General features: G+C 37.9%; 1 protein-coding gene across 3 annotated transcripts in view; it reads left to right on the top strand.

Annotated features, from left to right (window-relative positions):
* LOC131164229 (DNA-directed RNA polymerase V subunit 1) overlaps positions 1–13,771 on the top strand; it is a 77,321-nt gene extending 63,550 nt beyond the window's left edge. For all 3 annotated transcript variants that reach the window (XM_058121261.1, XM_058121259.1, XM_058121260.1), the window contains 6 exons: positions 6,011–6,285; positions 8,025–8,198; positions 8,320–8,460; positions 8,552–9,882; positions 11,383–11,497; positions 13,287–13,771. In XM_058121261.1, coding sequence (XP_057977244.1) covers positions 6,011–6,285; positions 8,025–8,198; positions 8,320–8,460; positions 8,552–9,882; positions 11,383–11,497; positions 13,287–13,502 — 2,252 coding nt within the window. In that variant the 3' untranslated portion in view covers positions 13,503–13,771. The remainder of the gene's footprint in view (positions 1–6,010; positions 6,286–8,024; positions 8,199–8,319; positions 8,461–8,551; positions 9,883–11,382; positions 11,498–13,286) is intronic.
* Positions 13,772–20,743: the final 6,972 nt, after the last annotated feature.

Here is a 20,743-nt window from a genome sequence, read left to right as displayed (position 1 = left end):
GCTGGGTTTGCATGGTTAAATAATGTTAAGGAAAATCGCCTCTTGGAATGTGAGTGGGCTAAACGACAAATTGAAAAGAAGTGTAATAAGGTCCTTTCTCAAGGATTAGAGAAGCAATATTGTTTGCTTACATTAGACCAAAGTGGAAAATATGGATCTTCTTCTAGTAAGAGATCTTTGGGGACGGGAGACCTACGAACACCAGAGGCATCCTTGTTATGTTGAACCTCAGTGTTGTGGAGATGTTGGATCATTCCGTCAACTCCTTTTCGGTCTAATGTTTGTTCAAAAACCTAGATGACAATTTTCTTTATAGGTTGGGACATTCACTTCTCCAAAGTCACTCATGGACTCCTTCCCATGTCCACATTGGATAATATCCCTATTCTTATTGACATGAGAGGCGTCAAATGGGGGTCGACCCCATTTCACTTTGAAAACATGTGGTTAAAGCACAACAATTTTAGAGATCTCTTTAAGAACTAGTGGTCCTCGCTTCAGGTTGAGGGGATGCTAGCATTTAAACTGAAGGGGTTGAAAGAAAACCTCAAGATGTGGAATAAGAGCATCTTCAGAAATATTTTGGCAAAAAATACTATCATCCTTAATGACATCAACGATCTTGAGGAGTAGGAGATGGACCAAGGGCTCACTACCGTAGGAAGGGAAACAGGGGTATTGTTAAAGAAGGAATTGTTTGAGATCATTAGCCTTGAATAGATCACTTGGAGGCAAAAATCTAGATCCTTATTGCTTAAGGAGGATGATCGGAGCACTAAATTTTTCCATAGACTGTGAATTGTCACCGTAGGCTAAATACTATTTCGAGCATTGAAATCAAAGAGAACACCTTGGTTGAGGAAGGGGAAACCGAAAGGGGCATTTGTGAGTTTTACATTCGGAAATCGAAAATTTCGGACCTATTGTGGATGGTATTAATTTTAAATTGCTTAGTCCCTCTATTGCACAATGGCTAGAGAGACCCTTTGAAGAAGTTAGAATCCTCCAAGCAATCAAAGATTGCAATGGAAACAAAGCACTTGGCCCAGATGTTTTCTCCTATCATTTTTTTGGTCTAATTGGAACACTCTCAAACATGACCTTATCGACACTTTTGTGGATTTCTTTAGATCAAATAGATCTATGCGCAACATCATCATCGCCACTTTTCTTACTCTGATTCCAAAGAAATATGGGGCTTTTAATGTCAAAGACTTTTATCCAATCAACTTGGTGGGGACTATGTATAAGATTCTTCTAAATCCTTTGCTAAAAGGATCAAAAGAATCATTCTGGAAGTTATTGGGCATCACCAACATGCCTTTGTGGCCAGAAGACAGATTATGGATGCAATTCTCATCAGTAATGAGGTGGTGGATACCTATTAAAGAGAGAGAAGTGGTGTGGTGTGTAAGCTAGACATGGAGAAAACTTTGATCTCATCATTTGGAATTTCCTCTTTTATCTTCTTAGAAAGATGGGTTTCCAAGAGCGATGGTGCAATCGGATCCCGATACGCAACAATTTAGGAGGATCTCTCCTTGTGGGTCTCTTGAGGTGTAAATTAGGGTCCTCCTTATCAGTTACCTTGGCTTACCTCTTGAAGCCAAATTCAAAGATAAAGAGTTTTGGACCCCATTATTGAGAAGTTTGAAAAAAGCTAGCAAGATGGAAAAGGAATTTTTATCGAAAGGTGGGAGACTCACTGTTATTAAAAGAACCTTGACAGATATTTAGAATTACTTCATGTCGCACCTCCTACTCCCAATATTTGTGTGCCAAAATATTGGAAGGGATCCAAAGGGGGTTCCTTTTAGGGAACTTGGGGTAGAATTCAAATTTCACTTGGTCAAATGGGGCTCGGTGAAATATCCAATCAGCTCAGGAAGCTTGGGTGTAAAATCCCTTCACGTCTTCAATAAAGCCCTTCTTGGAAAATGGTTATGGAGGTTCATGATTGAGAAATATCAACTTTGGCAGAAAATCTTTGCAATGAAATATGAGCTTAAGCACAATGAATGGATCTTTCGGGCTAGCAAGTGAGAAATGGAGACAACATTCATTTTGGGCATCATATGTGGAGTTATTTGGAGGCTCTCAGGGTCTCATTTCCATCCATTTATAACATAGCTTGTGATAAAGATACTTGCATGAGTCAGCACCTTCAAGCATCAATTCAGGGGTTTTTTTGGAATATCCCCTTTCATAGAAATGTGGAAGATTGGGAACTTCACCAGCTTGCTGATTTCTACAGTCATCTTTACAAGATCCAGCACCAAAACACTCATGACCTTCTTGTTTGGTCTTCAACAAGAAGGGGGTTTCACTGTCAGATCCTTTTATAGGAAACTTTTTATCGAGGAGTTAAACAACATTTAATCCCCCTGGTCTCAATTATGAAAGAAGCTGTTCCTAAGAAGGTAGCTTTTTTTACCTGGGAAACAGCTCATGGTAAGATCTTGACCGTGGACAACTTGCAGAGAATGGTGTTCTCCTATTGCCAATAGATGCACCACTTGCGTTGCTGAGGTAGAACCAATAGACCATATCCTTTTCCGTTGCCCCTGGACTAGAAATCTTTGGAATGTAGTTTTTACTCTTACTGGACAATGGTGGGTTACCACTGGATCTGTTGGAGGGGAACTCTAAGCCTCTAGAGGGATTCAAGCAACAAAGGGAAAGAGGAAGACTTTGTCTCTCATTCCCGCCGCAATTTTCTGGTGTGTTTGGAAAGAGAGCAACAGACGAGTTTTCAAAAGTTCAATCTTGACGCTTCAGTTTTGCAAACAGTGGTTTACTGCAGCTACTAGTTGGCATAGTGACTTGCAGCAAATGACTTTGATGTTACTTTTGATTTTTGTGACACCCTCCATGGTGGTTGATTTCTTGTATTTTTTTGGATTGGCATCCCATTGATGCCCTCATATATTTGTTTGCTGATAAAAAAATAAATAAAAAGGTCACAAGTCTGTTAAAAACATTAAAAATAGAATGAAATATCCGTGCAATAGCATATATGAAAGGAGACTATTTTTTGTTGTCTAGTTTTTTTATTTCAGACTTTGTATTTATGCAATTAAACTGCGCTATTTTGTTTCTTATTTTGTCCACACAATTTGATTATTTGTATATGTGTGGAGTTGTTTAATATATATATATATTTTTTTTCCATTTTCATATTTATACAATGAAACTGTTTGCATGGGGTTTATAAAATGGGTCTTACTTTTGTCTTCTTTTATTTCTATATTACATTATAGCTCTCATACTATCCCATTTCCTCATTTGTGTGTGTTTTAATGTACTTGTGAAAAGTTCTTAAACCATAGAGAGGGGGTTAGAGTTTGCACCTGTCATTTATTGAACATTACTTGTTAAATTACCGCATTTTCCTGTTCGTCCATTAGATTGATCAGATCCAGCGGCTAAGGCTTGTACCCTGTGCATGTTATAATTAGTTACAGGTTCATACTTTCGCTACTTATTTGTTGTTGCTTGTTGTTTTGTGTTTAGCGTGCTTCAATAAACTGTAAAAGCTCTCCAAATCCCAGCCTGGCCTACAAGCTTATTATGAAATTATTAAGATTTCCCATATCTGTTCTATTGCAAGTTACTCTGGCAAGCATTCCACTTGGTCGACCATGTTCTTTACTCTCTCTCTCCCCCTCTCCCTGACAAGTATGCTCAAGAAAATGAAATATGTTCTGATAACCAGTAAAAAGAAAGGGCAGCCCAGTGCACAAAGCTCCCGCATATGCGGGGTCTGGGGAAGGAGCGTACCACAATGGGTCTATATTACGCAGCCTTACCTTGCATTTTGTAAGAGGCTGTTTCCACGCCTTGAACCCGTGACCTCTAGGTCACACGATGACAACCTTACCGTTGTGCCTAAACTCCCCTTCTGTTTTGATTACTAGTAATGCCAAAATAATTTTTCTTTGCACTCACATTTGTTATTGTTAAATTGGTTTGTATAAAACAAGATCTCTAAAAAGTAGATTCTGTAAGCTCCTAAGGAGATGAGTTCTACTTATTCTTCTTTCGTGCTGGTCTCTGACTATCAGGAATCTCAAAAACTAACCTGCATTTTTGTGAGTTATTTAAAATAGATGGGAGTATACTTCATTAGTTTTTGGTACTTCTGTAAGTCCTCGAAAATTCATGGTGCTTGCATGCATGATTGCTCCACAGATTTTCTTACAAGTTTTATGGCTTAGATAGGTACAGGAACTTTGAGGATGTTTGAGGGTTATAGCATTGGCCTAGGCATAAAGCTTGGCTTTCCTTCCTTTTTTTTTTGTTTTCGTTCTCCTCTACTTCCTGTACTTCTTTTCGATTTCCAGGCTAGGAAAATTTTTTTTTGCTCTGTTATATTTTATGCATTTCAAGATAACAAACATGCTTGTGAATATGTGAAGAGCTTTTCTGTAGAGAGCTTCCCCACCCCCCCCCCCCCCCCTGTGGCTGTGCATCTCTGTTTTCCCTTTGGCTATGTACTTCTATGTCCCCGCAGCAGTATCCTTTAACATTCAATCTTAGCTTATCTAAAGAAAAGGGTCCTTGACATCCCATGTGCATGCCTCCTACTGAACATACATTAATATGCCTACTTGAAGAAGGTGATATAATTGATCAAATCAATGTTTTAAAAGGCAAAGGCTTGGCAACACTTTTGAGAATTTTTGTAGATAAAATAAGTAAATAACAATTACATATATTTTTTTAAAATAACTATAAAATAAAAGCACAAATATAACGTAAAAAAAAAAAATAGGTATAATTTGCAAACTACTTGTTGGCCGTTCAAACATTCATAACTTGAATTCATTACATAAATCATGACAAGAGACATGCTATAACTTTACAAAGTTCAAATTATTTTCAAGATCTAAGGTGCAACCCTTTAATTATTTTAGAGAGGTTCAGGTTCAAGAATTTTAGAAATCAACTCATATTATGACGTTCATTCTATATGATCCTGGTGTAATGTTATTTGGGATTTGACATTTTAGATTAAGCTTCAAGGCATTTTAGGCATCACTTGCCTTGAGGTGGGCCTCAAGACAAGCCTCAGTTGAGCCTTTTAAAACATTGGATGAAGTTAAATACCTTCTGTACTCTGCATTTAACTTGGATTGCCCTTGGCTTCAAATTGCAAAGTTCTATTTCAAACTTTTTTTTCCTCACTGCTGAAGAATTGAGTAGAGTAGCTAAACTTGTTTTTTTGCTCAAATATTTTTCAGTTATAAATATTGTTGCCCTTGTTTTTGTCCTGTTCAATGTTATATGTACTGTTTCTTATATTTGGTGGCAATGAACATTGTCTTGTACTCATGTCAAGAATTTCTGGAGCACCTAGAATTTGAGTCGTATTTGGATTTGCGGAGTTGGATGTCTTGGATTGACTTCTGAGCCCCCCTTCCCAAGTGTCAAAGTTGCAATTAAATTTCAGAGTTTAAACTTCGCTTTTTCGCCCCCTAACATCCTCAGTGGATTAGAGATCCTCATTCTGTTTTTCAACAAATTAAAAGTATTATGTTTCTGCACCATTAATCTGTTGGTGTTTGAACTTTGAATTACAAGTCAAACTTTTAGGTCAAGTTTTGACAAGCAAAAAAAATTGGTAAATATTTTTATCCCAGAAATTTTCAACCGTATACTGAAATTTTTGGTCAAAATTTTGAGCAAATCATTAGCAATAACAACCTTCTTTAAAAGCTAAGCCAAATGTTTTGAAAAAATTGGGCATGCTTTCAGTGAGTTTTAATCTATTGTAACCCAAAATTTGTGCTTATTGGTTTAGGGTCCTTTAGTGTAAACCGCATCTTATTTTAAAACAATTGGGCTTATTTTCAGTGAGTTCTAAAATTCTTAATTTGAAATTTGTTCAAGTATAAATTTATCCTAGAAAGACAATTTAAAATATATGGAACTCAAATCAATGAACATTAAACCTGCTGATAGAAATTTAAATTTTTTGACTTCAGAATTATTTCTCATATGTGAACAGGTGATCCTCGAGTTTGCTCAGTGAACATAATTTGGATTAGTCCAGATTCAACTACTTGGATAAGAAACCCTTCCAAGACACACAAAGGTGAATTAGCATTGGATGTTGTACTTGAGAAGGCAGCAGTGAAGCAAAGTGGTGATGTTTGGAGGATTGTCATGGACTCCTGTATTCCAATAATTCACTTGATTGACACTAGGCGTTCCATTCCATATGCCATAAAGCAAGTGCAGGACTTACTTGGGATTTCATGTGCTTTTGAGCAAGCTGTTCAGGTATTGAGAAATCTCTCTCTCTCTCTCTCTCTCTCTCTCTCTAGACTAGTTGTGAAGTTTTTCTTTTATGAAAAAAATATATGTTAAAAGAAAATTACGAAAAGTACAATGAGAGGAGAACAAGATGTCCCAAAAAAACAAACAAGAAAAGTGTGATAAAGCTGCCATCCAATACCTTTGAAGGTTGGACAGCCTCATTCCCCTAAAATCACAAGTGAGCAGGCCCAAAGAGAAGCTCAAAATACAGCTCCATGACTATCTCGTAACAAATGAGGAGAGGTTGTACAATCCTTGAAGATTCTCATATTCCCCTTAACCCAAAGGGCCAAAAGAATAGCAAAAATCACACAACTTCATAATGCTCCTCTCTTTCTACTACCTCTAAAGCCCCCTACATTTAGACTCACAACACAGGATGCACGTATCATGACTGAGAGCGTTATAGGATCTTCAAGCTTGTAACAAATCATGCGTATTAATCTTGTTGAGACTTGAGAGTCATAGTCCACATGAGAGTCCAAATCTTATAGGGAACCTTTGCCTTCCAAATGATGTGGTTCCTGGGAAAGTGACTAGGGGAAACAGTTTTTAAGAGATGAAGGAAAAAAATATTTTAACAAAAAAAAAAAAAACTAAAAAATCCCCACCAATCATGACCAAATGAACAAAATGATCCAAAACATTAGGCAATATAATGAGCTCATCAATGCTTCATTATGATTTCTAAAACAATGGAAATGCCCAGAAGAACCACTCTTAAAAGTTAAGGCAGAGCTGATGGTGCATTGTGAGAGAGAGCTTAAAAAGATGAGAAACCATCATCTCCAATGAGACCTCACCACCCAAATATCCTCCAAGACCAAATCTTGCTGTCAATGCTCACTCTCAAATGGGTGAGGAAATAACAAACGAGCAACTTAAGAAACAAACTTCTATGGGCTCGCATGAGAAAAAATACGACTTTGTTTGCTATCCCACTCATTCTAATGAACCCCAAACTTTTAAACACCGCGAAAGGAAATTAGCTTCTAAGGGGAACCTTCACAACCATTTTACAATTACAGAGATGTTTCTAGGTACTACATTTGCCAAGTGCTAGCCTCCCTTCAGATTAGGTCTTCTGACCACCTGCAGGCGAGGTCCCTCTTATCCTCCCCAATACAGAATCAAAGAAATTCATGCATCAACTTCTCTATTACCCTCACAAGACTCATAGGAACTCTGAAAAGAGACAAGAAATAAATGGGCATTCCAAATAGTGAAGCACTAATGAGTGTGAGACATTCCCTGAGAGATAAGTACGCCCTTTTGACCCCTCCAACCTCCTACCCATGCTCTTCCATAAGGTCCCCAAAAAAAGCCACAGAAGTAGGATTGGCTACAAGAATGGGACCCAAGTAGGACAGCAGGAAAATCTAAAGAAATACAGCACAACAAAGCTTGAACCCCTCAAAACCACTGCCACCCATATAGTTGTGATGTCAATCCCATTCCACCAAAGTCCCAACGGCCAAGTCTCTGGCCTGTAACTGGTTAACCCTTGCTTTATATGTATCCTTGGCATACTAGTTGTTGGATAATAAAATGTATTGGTTTCATTATATTCAGTTTTGAGAAGATAAAAATAAACTCTTTCTTGTGATGGATAGAAGGTGATTTTTTCTTCTTTCTTCATGCCTTCAAGTTTTCTAATATTTATTCACATTTTGAAAAGGATTATGTTTTGAATGTTTTTGCAGCGCCTGTCAACCTCTGTGGCAATGGTGGCAAAAGGTGTGCTGAAAGAGCATCTCATTTTATTGGCAAATAGTATGACATGCGCTGGAAATTTGGTTGGTTTCAATGTAGGGGGTTACAAAACCCTATCTCGTTCATTGAACATCCAAGTACCATTTACAGAAGCAACACTCTTTGTAAGGACGCTTTTGCGTTTATTATTATTTTTTTTTTTGAAAGACATGTATTGTATTTTTTCCATTTTTGATCCCAGTCCATCTTTTTTTTGTTGTCTTAACTTTATCTAAATTTGTACAGACACCAAGAAAATGTTTTGAGAGGGCAGCTGAGAAGTGTCATGTCGATTCTTTATCAAGCATAGTTGCATCTTGTTCATGGGGTAAACATGTGGCAGTTGGTACAGGTTCTCGATTTGATATTTTGTGGGACAAAAAGGAGGTATTTTATATTTATTCCAACATTTTATGTTGTTAGTATAGTTACGACTTAAATAGTTTTTTCAAATTTCAAATTTTTTTTAATTGCTTAGATGGGTGTGAATCAAGAAGATGGGATTGATGTCTATTCTTTTCTTCACTTGGTGCGGGGTGGTTCAATTGAAGGAGACTCTAATACAGCTTGTTTGGGTGCTGAAATTGATGATCTTATGCTGGATGATGAACATTTGGATTTTTGCCCATCGCCAGATAATGGCTTTGAGAAGCCAGTGTTTGAAGAAAATTCTGAATTGCCGGTGGATCAACCTGAAGGTTCGAGTTGGGATTCTCCAAATGTGCAAGGTTGGAACGAAAGTCAAGTGCAGTGGGGCCTAAAGGGAGAGACAGCCTCAAAGAGAGAACCAAAAGACAATTCACATGGTTGGGGTCAAGGTTCAACTGAGAGGGTGGAACAGTCACAGTGGGGCCAAGGTGTCTCAGACTCAAGGGAAAATCAGCAGAAGATTTCACAGAGTTGGGGTCAAGGTTCAAGCGAAGGGAGGGAACAACCGCCATGGGGTCAACAGGGAGAGTCAGCCTCAAAGAATGATTGGAAGGAGAATAGTTGGGGCCAAGGTTCAATTGACAGGCAGGAACAGTCACTGTGGGGGCAGAAGGGAGAGACAGGATCAAAGAAAGAACCAAAAGACAATCCACGTAATTGGGGTCAAGGTTCAGTTGAGAGAGAGGAACAGTCACCGTGGGGCCAGAAGGAAGAGTCAACTTCTAAAAAATATCGGAAGGAGAGTGGTTGGGCTGAAGGTTCATCTGAGAGGGAGGAACAGCCCCAGTGGGGCCAGCAGCCAGAATCATCTGCAGAGAAAAACAACAATGGAACTTCATATAATTTTAATAAAGGGTGGAATGAAAGGAATGTGCATTCACAATGGGGCCAGCAGAAAGAGTCATCTACAGAGAATGATCCCATTGAGAGTTCCCGTAATTGCAGTCGAGGATTGAATGAGAATGAAGAACAGTCCCAGTGGGGCCAGCAGAGAGAAGTAACTGCAGAGAAAGATAATTTTGAACGTACACGGGATTGGGATTCTTCAAATGAGTTAAATCAACCAGAAAGTTCACAAGGTTGGGGTTCTCCATATCCTGTAGGTGGGAATGAAAGTGAGACACCATCTCAGTGGGGAGGCTCAGCTTTCAAGAAAAACCGCCCCGAAAATTCACGTGGTTGGGGTTCTGGTGCTGGGGACTGGAAAAACAAGAACCGTCCTGCTAAGTCGCCAAGGATACCGAATGATGATTCCAGTGCAAGTGGGATTTATACTGCAACCAGGCAGCGTTTAGATATGTTTACTTCAGAGGAACAAGACATTCTTTCGGATGTTGAGCCAGTTATGCGGTCTCTTAGAAGAATAATGCATCAATCTAGGTACCTTTTCTGCATTTCTCTTCCCTAGTCTCTCCATAATAATATTAGCTATGATTTAGCTCAGTTTCCACACAATAATATTTCCATTGATTTAAGTGAATCTGCGGACCAGAGTATAATTGTTAACTACTTTGAACCATCAATTTAATGAATTAAAGAATATGCTTGTGTATGTGCATGTATTCCCCAGCCTCTCAGTTCTGATAATCATGGGTAAGTCCTCAGCAATTTGGAAAACTAGAAAATACTTGATAGTGATTGGAGGTTTATGTTAGTAGCAAAATACAAGTCAATCCAAACGCAGATGCTTTCTTTTATATGTAGATGATCAAATTTTCTTTTTCTTCCCCCCCCCCCCCCCCCCCCTCTCTTTTTGATAGCAAAAGAGGATGAATTTTTCAGAGAAAGAAGAAAGTACAAGAAGGTGAACAAGAAATCCTCCTTAATGAAAGAAAAAAAAAAGTGACAATAAAAAATAAAAGAGAGACAATAGAACAAAGCTCAACAATCAGAGCAACAAAACCTGTTTGATATCAGAAAACGTCACTCCTTTAAAACAACCAGCAGAAGCACACCAAAGCGAGGCCAAATTTCAAATTATCTTCCAGAACGAAGATACGTTCAGTTTTCTTCCCATAAATATATGAGTATTTCATTCAATCCAAAAAACCCACAGAACTGCAAAAACGGCACACGTCCACAAAGCATGAGCATTCTTCCTTTCACCAAAACCAGATGACTCAAACCAATATTTTATGCCTTAACATTGGTAAATTGGTGCCAGATCGTGAATTTGCCAGCTGAAAGGCAACATGATAATTTTCTGAATGCTTGATCTTTCCTAGATGGCAGATTAGCCCATAGATTTTACAATTTTCACTGGTGTCTTTCAAAGCGAGCAATAATCTTTGACTTTTGTTTTATATTTTTTTAACATTAATTTGTTGAATATTCAGGCATTTTGACTCTCCAACCTTCAGACCTTTTGTTTGTACCTGTTCTGTTGGCATTTTCAAAATGCAGTTCTGAAGTTTGTAATTCAGATGGTTCCTAATGATCAATTTTGTATGTAGCACTGTAAACCACATGGAAGCTTAAGCATTTATTAGTTTCCCTAATTATGTGACTTATGTCTCCAATTAAAACCATTTTTTCTCCAATAATTTTACCATCCATTCCAATTAATAAATGTGATTATGATATTCTTTGTTGTTTCAATTCTCATATAATATGTCATCTACTATGTTCTGTTATATTTTTTTTAATTTATTTCTTGTCATTGGGTATACTGTTCTAGTTATATGCCAATTGCAAATTTGCAAGGCAAACACTTGTTAAGAACTGTCAGGGGATATGCTATTGGGGACTTTTTTTTTGTGCCTGCTTTATAGGGCTTTATTTATTTCATTTCCAAAACAAACTCTTGGTACTTTTTTTATAATATGTATATATGTACTTATATATATTTACTTATTCTCATTAGAATTGTCTTATATAAAGGTACAATGATGGTGATCCCCTGTCTGCCGAAGATCAATCATTTGTGCTCGAGAATGTCTTTAATCACCATCCAGATAAAGAAGTAAAAATGGGTGCTGGAATTGATTATCTCATGGTAAACTGGATTTTGAGGTTTTTGCTTTAAAAATTGCCACTTAGTTTCGGTTTTGCTGACACTGTAGCCTATTATATTTTAAATACATGACTGCATTTGTTGTAGGATTGCATAAGATGCACCAACCCTTGTATATTTTTTTCTTTTTTAAAAAAAAAATTTTTTGGATGATCCAAAGATTTCTTAATTCTTATGAAATAAATGTGCAATATTTTAACCCTGTGCTTGGGAGAGGTTTTGGATTTAGATTTGTGTGGATTTGGATAAGATGTAATATAAAACTGTATTAGATTTTGTCCGAATCTACTCAAATCCAAATCCAAGGCCCAAAATACGTGCTCCCAAATGCTGCGTAAAGCTTTTTAAGTTAGGGACGTGCCTTATATTCAATACACATACATAAGTATGCATGTAATCGGGTAGATTTTATTGTAATTTTTTATAGGCTTCTTGTAAATAGTATATATATGTATGATTTCTGTGTACTTGTTTACGTGCGTTGGCCAAAATAGATGACAACCAATGGCAGTTTCCATCTGGCTGGTTTTTAAAAAATCAAGAAAAAATATACATAATATAAAATTCTAACTCTAAATTATAGTTTGTGTTAAAATATAAATCCGCTGGTTTGACAACTAGATCACTAGTAACCAACCCAGTCAAGGACTGGTCTGGATTTTAAAAATTAGCTTGTAGAGAGTGAAACTAAAAAGGGTTGGGAAGACTTTCTTTTGTGTTTTGAGGTGGGCGATGGACTTCTATCCATCTCTGGTATAACATTAGCATGGCTCTTCCTCCTTTAAAAAAAAAAAAAAAGCCAGTTTGCTGAGATGCTTTGGTGAGGTTCTTGTGTAAATTTCAAATGGAGTGTATTGAGATATTATTTTCATGAGCAATGCACAGATCTGGGATTTAGACACAATTTTATTTTTTCTAAATGATCGTATTATGGGGTTTGAACTTGCTAAAGGAGCAGAGGATTAGATGGAAAGCATACTGAGGGAGTTGCTTGAGGGTGAGGTCTTTATATCTGACCATGTCTGCAAGACCTTAAGAGGATGCAGGAACAATTTCCCTGGAAGGCTTTTGAATACTTGGTTACCTGTGGGAGGAAAAATTGGTGAGGAGATGCTTTCTTTGTGAATGTGCTTTGGTTCAACACCTTTTAACGGCAAGGTAACTGCCAGTGACAATCTCTTGGCAGTAGGACAGGAAGTTCACTATGCTAGCTTGAACAAATTGAAATCTTTTCCGAAATATTTAACTGTTGGCACAAAATTTTGCTGTATCTTACAAAATTCCAATGAGAATCAACACTCAAGCAGTGTGATGGACTCGCTGATTTAACTAATTATTTGTGTTAGCACTCGGCTGACCAACTGTAGTTGCATAAGACTATTATTTCTAATGCTAATGCATGAGCAGTAAGAACCCTGAATGTTCTGAAACCTTTCTAAGCATTTGGGAATACCAGTTTGGATTTAAAAAATTGAAATTGTGCGATTTGGACAAATTTTACTATAACAAATAGAGTTTTATTCAAATTCACACAATTTCAGTTTCACAGCCTCAAATTCGTGTTCCCAGACACTCATCAAGCATTTTCTAGGGACTGCGAAGTTTTCATGAGGTATTAAGATAGGCAACTCGACCCAGAAGATTTTCTAGTTGAGTGGATTAAACTCATCATTAGATATAAGCTTCGTATGCTAACATTTGCCTTGCTGAATCCCGTAATGCCTCATGTCCATTCCCTTCCCTGGTGGTAATGCCCAATCTGAATTTGCAGGTTAGCAAGCACAGCAGTTTCCAGGAGAGCAGGTGCTTCTACATTGTCTCAACTGACGGCCGCAAGGAGGATTTTTCCTACCGTAAGTGTCTAGAGAACTTCATCAAGGGGAAGTATCCCGACCTGGCCGAGCCATTCATTGGAAAATACTTCAGAAGGCCTCGACCTGGGGGAAACCGAGAGTGGCCCTCAACTCAGGAGGAAAATGGTGCATAGGCAGTAACCTGATTACTTTCCGGATTTGGAAGGATTCATTTATATCTGCTGAAAGATGCTGTTTTTAATACCCATCTGCATCAACTGCCATACAACCAGTGGTCATTTTGGAGGCTGCATTGCGCATGTGATGTAAATATAGTGGATAGTCATTTTAGTTGTTCCTTTTATGTTTTTAGATTTCAAGCCCGGAATACTTTGTATTTTCGAAAATTTTTGCTGGGTTTGTTTAAAATATTTTTGTTCAAAAAAACCCAAAATATTGTTTTTCCTGGGTGCGTTCAGCTGTTAAATTTAAGCTTATACGTAGATGCTCATACAGCTGGAGATTTAGGCCTCGGTTTGGCATGAGCACCTCGGTCAAACTTTGCTAAAAGGGTGTTTACCTTTTCAGCGGATGCTTTAAGTATAGTTCAGCTTCAGTTTGGCAATTGCAATCAATTGCATAAATCTGTTTGCTCATTTCTGAAATTAGGGTTCAGGCAGAACGTGCCTCAGGATTGCAGCAAGTATTTAGATTTGTTTGATGCCATAAGAAGGAAAATTTTGTTTTGCAAGTGGGAAGAAGGAAAATGCCCTTATAAATCAGGTGGTTCTACTACATCCAATTAAGAATGGATACTTAAATAAGACAATATGGTATGGAATATGTGCTCCCAAGAAAATTTGTCATCAGCCATTAACTATATCATTGTTCTTATTGGTATTCTTCATTGGTTATTATTATTGCGCATTTAACTGTTATTTTTTAATTATAGAAATCTAGAGCATTTTTATTTTGTTGTTGTTGGTCAGGTGATACTACGAGAGCATCCTACATTTTCTTGTGGCAATGAAATATTACAAGGGAGAATCTCCTTAAGCTAACTATAAGGGTCGTTCATCATTACTTATTGGTAATTTGGAGGATGTGAAAGGCTAAAGTGAGGAATATATTACTGGATGCTTTCTCAATTGTTTTTAGTTGGGGTTTGTGGAAGGTTGTGAAGTTGCTTTTGATCTTTGTGTAAGATGTGTTTGTCAATTAAAGTTTTGTTACTAGTTTAAAACAAACCATTAAATTTCGTGACTGTTCATAAACTTTATCATATGTTCTCATCATAAAATCAGTTTTTTTTTTTACATTATCATATGATTATACAATTATGTTTTGCATTGTCTTTTTGCACTCCTTTTAAGAATGAAAATACTTGCCCAATTAGAAAAAATAGCTCAAAGAATCTCAATGAAAAAAAATTGCTTGGATCGGGCAAGTTATTTGTCGCTAGGCAAACTAGGAATATCAAGAAGTTGTTCAAGCAGTAAAGGTCACTTAGCCATTAGGCAGCATTGAAGCTTAGTCATTGGATGAGGCAAAGAGATCATAAGTGGTTACTCGGGCAATAAAGATTGCCTAATCATTAAGTTACAAGATAAGCATTGAGTAAGTACGAGTGTCAACCATAATATTTGAGCCTTTAATGTTTAAAATGTTAAGTAGTTGGAGCCAGGAGATGCGTGTGTGAGTTGTTGTCGCGTGCAAGTTGGAGTTACGTTGAGTTGTGTCCGCCGATTATTGTAATTCCTCTATCACCATTTAATATAATTCCTCCAGCCATCTATAAATAGAGAGGTGTGTCTGAGTGAAAAATGTACAGAGAAGAGAGATAGAATGCAGAAAAGAGAGTGAGGAAGAGTGCAGAGAGAGCTATTTGAGAATTTGTATTTTTCTTCCGGCTTCATAGTGGATTGTGGTGTGCTCCATGGACGTAAGTCAATTTAGATCGAACCACATAATTTTTGATGTCATCTATATTTCTGGTATGTGATTTTTTGTTCATAGATTCCTAACAAGTGGTATCAGAGACTGGTTCGGAGCATAAACGCCAAATTGGAGAAATTCATCGAAAACAAAGCCCTGTCCAGTGTCTTGAAATTGAATTTTGAGGCCAACATCACGTTCATCTCATCGAGACGAAGCCAACGGTGCAAACCGGAGCTCGAAAGGAGCCTAGACGACACCACATGCGCCAACACACGCCGCGCTGGAGTAGTTCGTGTCTTCACGCGCCTGCACGCGCTCCACGCGTCTTCCTCACCTGGCCACTTCGACCCGACCCGGAAACCCGCTCTAGACCCAGACCATACTCGAACCAAATCCATACTAGTTGACCCGAGCAATTAACATGCGGCATCCCCGTCAGTCGCCACGTGGCAACCTTAACAACTGACACATCAGCGTTGCCACATCATCTAGTGGACCACAAAATCTGCCAATAGGTGGGCCCCACACCCTACCACATCAACAAACGGTGTCTATTAACGGCGTTAGTGACGCCGTCAGGAATATTTCGTTAGTTATAGGTATATTTCGTTACGTTTGACTATGTTTGACCAGATATGATTAAGGGTTTGACTAGGTTTTTTGAAGCCTTTTTGAGCCTTTTTTGAAATTTAAACCATTTCTAAGGTTTTCGACTGTTCTGGATCCAACCGTACTGTCCATTTGAGCTGATTCCATCTCTAAATTAGCGAATGGAGATGTTGAACGAAAAGAGCTCAAAGATCAAGATGTTTAATGACAACAATTTCGGTTTCTAGAAGATGCAGATTGAAGATTACTTGTTTGGAAAGGAGTTGCTCTTACCATTGAAGGGAAAGTTAGGATCTATCAACGAGGACGAGTGGGAGTTGCTTGACCAGAAAACTCTCGGAGCTATCAGAATGACGTTGTCAAAGTCTATGACATTTAATATCAAACACATATCATCTACCAAGTCTCTAATGGATGCGCTTTCTAACATGTACGAGCTGCCGTCAGCCGCTAATAAGGTACATCTTATGAAAAGGTTATTCACTATAACCATCTCTGCAATTGAAAGTTTTAGCAAGCATTTAAATAGTTTCAACGAGTTGTCGAATCAACTCACTTCAGTCGGGATTGCATTTGATAGTGAGATTCGTGTCTTACTGATTCTCAGTCAGTTGCCCAAAAGTTGGAATGGTATTGTTATTACAATCAGTAGCTCTGCAGGGAAATCAAAGCTAGTATACGATGAGGTCGTCAATATGATTTTGACGGAAGAAATCAGAATATAGTCAAACCATGGTTCCACTTCGAGTTCAACCTTGAACATGGAAAGTCAAGGCAGAGGAAGCAGGCATGGACAATCACAAAATCATGGCAGATCTAGGTCCAGGCGATCTAGATCTAGAAAACCCAGAGGTTCTTAGGATACAGGTTCCCAAGGCACAATGAATATTGAGTGCTGGAACTGTGGAAAAACTGGTCATTACAGAAACCAATGCAAAAGTTTGAAAAAAGAATATGAGACGAAGGCGAAAACAGAAGCAAATGTTGCTTCAGAAAATGATGATATGTTGTTCTGCTCTTTGGAGAGCAAAAAGGAGTCTTGAGTATTAGACTCTGGAGCTTCATTTCATGCCATTTGCAGTAGAGATTGCCTAAAGTAGTATACACCAGGTGACTTCGGTAAAGTATACCTTGGCAATGATCAACCTTACGACATTGTCGGCAAGAGGACAGTGAAGATCAAGACGAACGGGTCAGTATGGAAGCTGAGAGATGTCAGATATATTCCAAACCTGAGAAAGAATTTGATCTCAGTTGGTCAACTGGCAGATGAAGGATATAACACAACTTTCATTGGTGATGAATGGAAGATTTCAAAGGGTGCACTAACGATTGCATGAGGTAAGAAAAGTGGAACTCTTTATGTAACCTCTAATGCATGCATGTCTATTACAGTTGCTACAGGAAATGATGATAGCAACATTTGGCATCAATGACTCGGACACCTGAGTGAGAAAGGACTCAGGGTGATGCACTCAAAAGGAAAGTTGAGTGATTTACAATCAGTGAAGATTGACACATGTGATGATTGCATACTTAGGAAATAGAAGAGAACCAGTTTCCAGACGAACACCAGTACCCCAAAGAAGGAGAGACTTGAGCTAGTCCATTCAAATGTATAGGGACCAACGACCATTTCATCCATAATTGGGAAGCATTACTTTATAACATATATTGATGATCAATCTCAGAAGGTATGGATTTACTTCTTGAAAAAAAAAAATCTAATGTCTTTGATGCTTTTAAAATTTGGAAAACAATGGTTGAAAATGAAGCTAGTTTGAAAATCAAGAAGCTGATTACCGATAATGGTGGTGAGTATGATGACACCGGGTTCAAGAAATTCTATTATGAGCATGGTATCAAAATGGAAAGAATTGTACTAGGTACGCCTTAGCACAACGGCGTAGTTGAACGGATGAATAGATCGTTGACAGAAAAAGCCAGAAGCATGTGTATGCAGTCAGGCTTACCAAAGATGTTTTGGGCAGAAGTAGTCAACACAGTAGCTTACCTGATTAATAGGAGTCCATGAGTACCATTGGACTATAGACTACCAGAAGAAGGATGGAGCAGTAAAGAGTTAATACTTTCATATTTGAGAGTTTTTTATTGTGTTGCATATGTACATATCAATGGTCATGTCAGGAATAAGCTTGATCCAAAATCCTGGAAATGCACCTTTGTCGGTTATGGTGGAGATGAATATGGGATGATGAAAATAAAAAGGTGATCAGAAGAAGAAACGTGATTTTTGATGAAAAGGTAATGTACAAAGATAGACACACAACAAAACCTACAAAGTTTGAAACAACCTATGTAGATGTGGATGATGTCCTAGAAGGTGTAACGACATGTCAGCGGAACACCGAGAATCCTCAGGTAGAGGAACCTGTGGAGCATATTGTTGCACCACTACCTCCTATCTAGCTTCAGAGCTTAGGAGATCTTCTCGGCAGCATGTACCAAATAGGAGGTATGTGAATCATTTACTTCTTACAGATGGAGGAGAACCTGAATGCTATGTTGAAGCATGTTAGGCAGAAGATTCGAGCAAGTGGGAGCTTGCAATGAAAGACGAGATGAAGTCTCTTACCTCCAACAAAACATGGGAATTAGTTAAGTTGCCCAAAGGTAAGAAGACTCTTCACAACAAGTGGGTATACAGGATCAAAGAAGAGCATGATGGATCCAACAGGTATAAAACTCGGTTAGTAGTCAAAGGTTTCGAGCAAAAGGAAGGAATTGACTATACTGATATTTTTGTACCAGTTGTGAAGCTAACAACCATCAAGTACGTCTTGAGTATTGTTGCCTCAGAGGGCTTACATCTTGAGCAGTTGGACGTGAAGACAACATTTCTTCATAGTGACCTTGATGAGGAAATTTATATACAACAGCCAGAAGGTTACTCAGTTAAAGGTAAAAAGAATCTTGTGTGCAGATTGAAGAAGAGCTTGTATGGTCTCAAACAAGCTCCTAGGCAATAGTACAAGAAATTTGACAATTGTATGTAGAGGAAAAATTTTCAGAAGTGCAATGCCGAACACTGTTGTTACTTCAAGAGATATCGTACTAGTTATATTATCCTATTGTTATATGTTGATGCTATGCTAGTCGCAAGATCAGATATAGAAGATATCAAAAAATTGAAGCAGTAATTGTCAAAAGAGTTTGCCATGAAAGACTTGAGTCCTATAAAACAAATTCTTAGGATGTAGATCTCTAGAGATAAGCAGCAAGGTACATTGTGGTTATCTCAGTCAGAGTACATTAGCTGTGTTTTACAGAAGTTTAATATGAGCAGCGTCAAAGCAGTAAATACACCATTAGCAGGTCACTTCTGTCTCTCTAAGGGACCAGTCTCCCCAGACATATGAAGAAAAAGATTTCATGGCTAAGGTACCATACGTCTCAGCCGTTGGAAGTCTCATGTATGCTATGGTTGGTACCAAACCAGATATTGACCAAACAGTGGGAGCTATCAACAGGTATATGTCAAATCCAAGGAAGACTCACTGGGAAGCGGTGAAGTGGATTTTGAATATCTACGTGGCACTATTGATAAGTGACTATGTTTAGGCAAAAACGACTTGAAAATTCAAAGGTATGTAGATGCTGATTTTGCAGGTGAAATTGATCATTGCAGAAGCACCACCGGATATATATTCACTATTGGCACAGCAACTGTTAGTTGGATGTCACAGATATAGAAGGTTGTTGTTCTATCCACTACAAAAGCCGAGTACGTAGCAGTGACAGAAGTAAATAAAGAGATGATTTGGCTTCAAGGTTTGTTAATAGAGCTCGAAATAAAGCAGGAAAGAAATTTTTTGTACAACGAGAGTCAGAGTGCGATACATCTGGAAAAGAACTCTGCATTTTATTCCAGAACCAAACACATTGGATTACGTTATCATTTCGTTAGATCTCTATTAGAGGATGGAGTGTTGACACTGGAAAAAATCTAAGGTAGCAGGAATCCAACAAATATGTTGACAAAGGTAGTGACTACAGAGAAGCTAAAGTTGTGTTCAATTTCAGTTGGTTTTCATGCCTGAAGACATATTTGAGCACATCATTTAACCATACACTGGTTGAGGAGGCGTCTCCATCTCTTAGTGGAGATTATTAAGTAGTTGGAGCCAAGAGATGCGTGTGTGAGCTGGTGCTGTGTGCAAATTGGAGCCGTGTTGAGTTGTGTTTGCCGATTTGTTGTAATTCCTCAATCACCATTTCATGTAATTCCTCCAGCCATCTATAAATAGAGAGGTGTGTGAGAGTGAAAAATGTATAGAGAAGAGAGGTAGAATGCAAAAAAGAGAGTGAAGAAGAGTGCAGAGAGAGCTGTCAGAGAGTTTGTATTTTTCTCCCAATTTCATAGTGGATTGTAGTGTGCTTTGTGGACGTAGGTCAATCTAGACCGAATCACATAATTTCTGGTGTCATCTATATTTCCGGTGTGTGTTTTTTTGCTTACAGATTCCTAACATAAAAATGGTCTTAATTTATAATAAGACTTTTAATGTGTAGAAACAGATGAATTTATGATTAGGATTTATGACTGGAGTTTATAATTTGTAAACGTAGAATTTATGTAGATTTGACTCTAAAGGAATATAAATAGGAGTATAACTATCTTGTAAGACATCTCTCAATCAAATCAACATGTAATGCAATAGCTTAGTGCTAGAATAGCTTTCATTGTCTTTTATCCCTTATCCTTTTGTCTCTTTATCTCATCCCATCTTTGATCAATTTCTTATTATTTTCCCTTTTTCTAATCTAAATCCTTTCACCTTCAAATCCTTTTCATTCCTTCTTCGATTTTTATGGTTTCTATAATTCTATCCCTACCCTTGCACCTCTAACGTTATGATTTCTACGA

The sequence above is a fragment of the Malania oleifera genome, chromosome 9, assembly GCF_029873635.1.
Source record: "Malania oleifera isolate guangnan ecotype guangnan chromosome 9, ASM2987363v1, whole genome shotgun sequence".
Classification (NCBI taxonomy): domain Eukaryota; kingdom Viridiplantae; phylum Streptophyta; class Magnoliopsida; order Santalales; family Ximeniaceae; genus Malania; species Malania oleifera.
This window is presented reverse-complemented; position numbering and strand designations above follow the sequence as displayed.